Source organism: Rhinoderma darwinii, chromosome 2 (assembly GCF_050947455.1).
Source record: "Rhinoderma darwinii isolate aRhiDar2 chromosome 2, aRhiDar2.hap1, whole genome shotgun sequence".
NCBI classification, from domain to species: Eukaryota; Metazoa; Chordata; class Amphibia; order Anura; family Rhinodermatidae; genus Rhinoderma; species Rhinoderma darwinii.
In genome coordinates this window covers 86,303,527-86,309,522 of record NC_134688.1, presented here as the reverse complement: position 1 = coordinate 86,309,522, position 5,996 = coordinate 86,303,527, and the positions used below count along the sequence as shown (strand labels likewise).

Below are 5,996 nucleotides of genomic sequence, written 5' to 3'. Positions count from 1 at the left end.
ACATAGGGATTAAAAAAAATGAAATGTATTTGGATGTAGTGCTGCTCTATACGCCAGCCATTATTATGTGCACATGATGTGACCTATATCATTAATACTGTTTGAGTATTATACATACTAGTTTTGTGTTCTAAATCCGCTGCCTTGAAATGATCGGGGTTATAACAAAGCCATCAGTATTGATGCAGCAGGTTCCTTCATGTTTTCCCGATATTGATAGCACCAGTCTGAGAAGTCCCCACTAGATACTATTTCAGCAAGGAATCTTCGCCAGATTTATGACTGCAGAACATATATTCCCTTTGGACATGTAGTTCAGCTTGATAAATCTGGAGCAATTCATTACATCTTTGTGAATACAAATGATATAAAATACATTAGAGTTGTTGACATCCACAATATTGCATGACATGACTCATATCCCTTACCCCCTCCACTATTACAGAACAGAGTTCACTTTGGGTAAGGGTGCAGTCACCTTAATAAGAGGAGGATAACACTGACCCGTATTGTTGTCACTTCAGCTGATTCTGGAACAAGTACAAAACCAAAGATGAGGTCAGACATAGAAGAACTTGAAATTAACCCCCTTAGACCTGGACCCTCTGTACAAAACCAAAGATGAGGTCAGACATAGAAGGACTTGAAATTAACCCCCCTAGACCCGGGCCACTACGCAAGGGGAATGCTTTCTCCAAGCTGAGTCCATCTTTCCTCAATCCTCTGTACATCCCTTCAGTTTATCTCAGTTCATGTTTTTTGGTTTCAGTCATGGAGCTGGTGATCTAAAAACATGGGTCTGGTCAGTGTCTAGTCGATTCTTGTGCAGATAAAGCCCACACAGGAGCAAATGAAGGAGAGACCTAGAAGAAGGACATAGCCTGCTCCCTCATGAGGAGTCTCTTCTTCTTCATCCTTCGGTTCTGGAACCAGATCTTGACCTGCTGATCACTGAGACTAAGCCGGTCAGACAGTTCTCTCCTCCGTTGTCTGGTGATAAATTCATTGACCATAAACTCTCCTTCCAGTTCAGCTAACTGAAGCTTGGAATATGGCTTCCTCTTCTTGCGAGATCTGGTGTGCATGGGATACCAGGGAGCCCCTGTAGAGAATCAAAGGACATAGATGATATTTACTTATCTCATATCCATATGGTATTTATTAATAGACATAATAATGATGACATTTAATTAATCATATTATAGGCAATTGTAATAACACATATATTGATAATAAAATAATAATAATAATAATAATAATAATAAAAAACAACAACAACAACAGTTAATGCTAAATATAACTTGGAAAATGAGAAGATGTTTCATCTCCTAAGTGATGGTGTATTTATAGGGGGCCATTGTGCCCGTGTGTGGAATACATGGATATGTAGGATTTGTCTGATATGGCGTTTATATACATTCTTTAAAAAAATGACGTTATATTATTATTGACCAGTATTGCAATATTACAATGTGCTTGTTGCTGTAATACATACATTACTACAACCAGATATAAATGCAATTAAAGAGACAGTGCCATTCTTGTTAGAAATATGTGACAATAGCCTGTCACTGACATGATGGTGTTTTAATTTTATGGGATATTTACATGTTTACGGCTGGATCCCTCCTCTCTTTCTTTTCCCTTTAAATCTTGCATCACCTAGTAAAACATGATGGTATTTAGTGCTACCCCTAGTGGTGTTGGTCCAATTTAAACTGTAATCCCATACAAATTCCCATTTCAATTGCATTACGTCTGAAGCCATATATAACGATGTAGAACCTGTAGGGTAACCTTTAAGTCGAATTCATCTAAATATCTGCCCCCCTAATAGGAATGCAGTGAACATGCATAGTGTAGGATCAGGGACACTCACCGGTGGAGGGGAGAATGCTGCTGCCAGGGTTGGTAGCCGGAGAAGCCATTGTCACCGCTTCATTGCTCTGATTCTTAGAGGTTTCATTGACCAGGGACGAGTTGGAGTCAGACTCCAGGGACTGGCAGGATGGAGGGTCGTGCGGGGTGCCATCTGCTGCTGCCCCATAGTCGTATTTATGAAAGGTGCTTCCGCCCATGCCATTAGGGATCCCTCCGTCCAGGGTCATCAGGACATTAGTGTCCCTCAGACGCTCCTCTCTCTTCAGGCTGGTGGCATCTGGGCATGCCTCCCGGTAGTAGCACTTGGTATCCTCTACCCTGGCCAAATCACAGGCTCTGCTGAAGGAAGGGTTAAGAGGGCTGCTGAGATAGGGCTGGGGGTAGGCATTGCAGGGCTCTGTGGATGGCCAGGGCAGGGAGCAAACATTGTCCCTTCTAGGATAGGACAGGGAGGGCAGCCCAGGTAACTGCCCTCCTGAGGTTCTGAAATTGGGGAAATAGAAGGTGTCTCCTGTGTGAATATTGACCAGCGGTCCCACAAAGCCGGGATTCAGCAGATTATGCTCTCCCATGTCCGCGGGCCTCACCAGCAGCTTCTACTTTATTGCCATCTGACATTAAACATAGTCAAACCTAGAACTCACGCCTATTGGCCCAGACGGGTCATGTGGGCAGCAGCTCAAGACGCCTGGGGAAACCCCGCCCCTTTCTTGGCTGCTGAACACAAAACACAACATAAAGTTCTTGATCCCCAGTACTTGTGTCTTCCTTCATATCCTCCCTGCACATTATAGTCCTACTACAATCCTACTACAGTCCTACTCCTCACTGCCTGACCTAACCCTGGACTAAATGTATCGCGAACCACATTAAATTCATTAATTACACGACACACGCATCTATCTATCTATCTATCTATCTATCTATCTATCTATCTATCTATCTATCTATCTATCTATCTATCTATCTATCTATCTATCTATCTATCTATCTATCTATCTATCTATCTATCTATCTATCTTCCACCTATCACACATCTATCTATCCTATCTATCTATCTATCTATCTATCTATCTATCTATCTATCTATCTATCTATCTATCTATCTATCTATCTATCTATCTATCTATCTATCTATCTATCTATCTATTGATCCAATCATCTATCATCTATCTATCTATCTATCTATCTATCTATCTATCTATCTATCTATCTATCTATCTATCTATCTATCTATCTATCTATCTATCTATCTATCTATCTATCTATCTATCTATCATCTATCGTATAATATCTATCTATCTATCTATCTATCTATCTATCTATCTATCTATCTATCTATCTATCTATCTATCTATCTATCTATCTATCTATCTATCTATCTATCTATCTATCTATCTATCTATCTATCTATCTATCTATCTATCGTGAGCATCTCAGGGATTCTGTTACAAAAACGGAAATCAGGCAACATATGTAACTACAGTTGTGTAACGTTACATCCGGTCTATCTGACATGAATTTAAAATAATAATTATTATAAAAAAATTAATTAAACAATAGAATTAAAGTATCAGAAGATTACTGATTAGCATATTTAGACACTACAAATATGGATTCCACTTTGGCTATGGACACGAGATATTTACTGACCAATCCAGCCAATTTTGGTCGGATTTGCAGATATGACTATTGTGGGCTAAAGTAGTGACAGCTCCTACCAAAATAGATCCAACAACAAATAAAAGAAAGAATAAATAAATAAATAAATATGTCATGTCTATGACCATGGTGACATCCATATGTACTGAGTGCCTGATTACTAATCTATAAATAAGTATGCTAATCACTGAGCCTCTGATAGGCTAACATTCATTTTTAATGTATTTATTTACATCATGTATATATGTATTTGATTAGAATAATACAGATGAGTACATACTCAACCACTGGAGTGAAGACTGCATATAAAAGCCAATATCTCCGCAGATTGCTAAACACAGTAAGCAATACAATATCTTTGGCCATGATATGTTTGTCTTTTTTGTACTCTATATAATTTATGTACATATTTAATAAAAAAAATTATCATTAATATGTATTTAAAAATAAAAAACAAATAATTAAATAAATAAAATCTATGAAAACAGGTCTAGAAATCTACCATTATTATGGTTATGTGCAAGATCACGGCAAGATCCTTGCATGCGAGATGAATTTAAAAGAAACAGGAATAAAAAAAATAAAAAAGTAAAAATATATATTCATACATACACAGTACACATACTACGTTTTGTATATATATATATATATATATATATATATATATATATATATATATATATATATATATATATATATAAATGATCTTGTTTAGATGTCTAGAATAGATGATTGAGTAGATAGAAAAATAGACAGATGGACAGATAGTAATAGATATGAGTATGTTTATATAAGCTATTATTTATACTTGAAAATTACGCGACTTAAAAATAAATAAATAAATATATATCTTTAGACATATATATATATATATATATATATATATATATATATATATATATATATATATATATATATATATATATATATATATATATATAAAGCATACATTTATTTATATCTCGCTGTTTACTGTTTCTCTTCTGTGTTTATTATGAATATATGAATATTATTTTAGCTTAATGGACACATTTTATATATTGATTATATTGCTGACGGGCTAAGTATCACTGGATGTTCAACAATGTTATATATTTTCTCCAGTGTAAACACTTTAATCATCTCAGTATAGGAACGAATATAAAGGAACGGCTGGTAAGTTTGTCCTTAAAAGGCAATCTCTTATAATATTTATGTGCTGTGACATGACAGATTCATCCAGAATTGTAGTCATTGCAGAAATATGCTCAATGACCAGGGTACAGGCACTGACCAGTCCATTGTGGCTGTAATCCAGGACTACTCGCAGACACATATTAAAAGAAAACAAAGATATGAAATTGTAGAGCTCCAGTTCAAGGTCATTGTCTGGGGTGTTAAAGGGAACCCTTTGTATGAGCCCTTGAGACAGAGGAGGGGGATGGGGAAGAGGTTGCAGGAGAGAAATAGCTTGGAGTTGTAAACCTTTATTGATCATGGCTCCTTTTTATTTACCAGCTTTTGTGGACCCCTTATTCTTTCTATTCCTATCTTTTTAAGGCGAAAAAACCCTCTGTCCATAGTGTTGGCACTAATAGTAGTCTCAAATTACGTTCCACTGCAGTGTAGTCCTAGGCTGACGAGTTTATATCTCACCGTGTTACATTTTTTATTATCTATCTATCTATCTATCTATCTATCTATCTATCTATCTATCTATCTATCTATCTATCTATCTATCTATCTATCTATCTATCTATCTATCTATCTATCTATCTATCTATCTATCTATCTATCTATCATCTATCTATCTATCTATCTATCTAATCCAGTCATATCATATCATATCATATCATATCATATCATATCATATCATATCTATAGTGTGAACATATTAACTAAAATTAGCAAAGTTCAAATATTATACTTTACAGAAAAACCAACAATATTTCCGTTTTCACTGATGTATATAAATTTACACTGTGCAGATAAGCAAATCGTGCTCCTTCATTGATCACACATTTCCCATTAACCCCCTCCCCTTTCTCTTTTAAAAGAAACTCGTTAATTCCAGTCCTCATTGAGATAAATGGGAAGAAGGACTGTGTTGCTCCCCTGTTAGGATAGCTGTCCAAATGTTCCATGATCAGAGATTTGCCAAGTACCCCTCCACATGAGCTAAAGTGTTTTAGACAGCATGTTTTCTATTGGAGCCTCTCCAGTTCAGATCTGCACATGGAGCTATTTACCTCGGTTCTGGGTTCATAATAAAACATATTTTAAGAACTTGCAATTAAACAGATGTGGTAGAAAATGCTGACTATTACAGTTAACCAGTTTAAGGGGATATGAGATGGGAGAGACAGAGGGGAATGGTAAAAGGGTGAAAGACACAGAGGAGAAAGGATATGAGTGTAGTAAGACGGAGGATGAAAGGGAGAGAATCTAGTGAAGAGGATAATAACTGTAGCAAT

General features: G+C 36.1%; 1 protein-coding gene across 1 annotated transcript; it reads right to left on the bottom strand.

The window, feature by feature from the left end:
* Positions 1 to 863: 863 nt before the first annotated feature.
* On the bottom strand, positions 864 to 2,453 carry HOXC12 (homeobox C12). Its single transcript, XM_075850097.1, has 2 exons — positions 1,880 to 2,453; positions 864 to 1,102 (listed from the first exon to the last, which is right to left on the bottom strand). Exons 1-2 carry the CDS (start codon positions 2,451 to 2,453, stop codon positions 864 to 866), a joined length of 813 nt encoding a protein of 270 aa, XP_075706212.1.
* Between the last annotated feature and the right edge of the window lie 3,543 nt (positions 2,454 to 5,996).

Bases quoted from the DNA above. Each gene is read 5' to 3' on its own strand.
- HOXC12 (XM_075850097.1), bottom strand. From the start codon at position 2,453: ATGGGAGAGCATAATCTGCTGAATCCCGGCTTTGTGGGACCGCTGGTC. The intron at 1,103-1,879 runs GTGAGTGTCCCT...GATTCTCTACAG, and splicing joins CAGCATTCTCCCCTCCACCG to GGGCTCCCTGGTATCCCATG.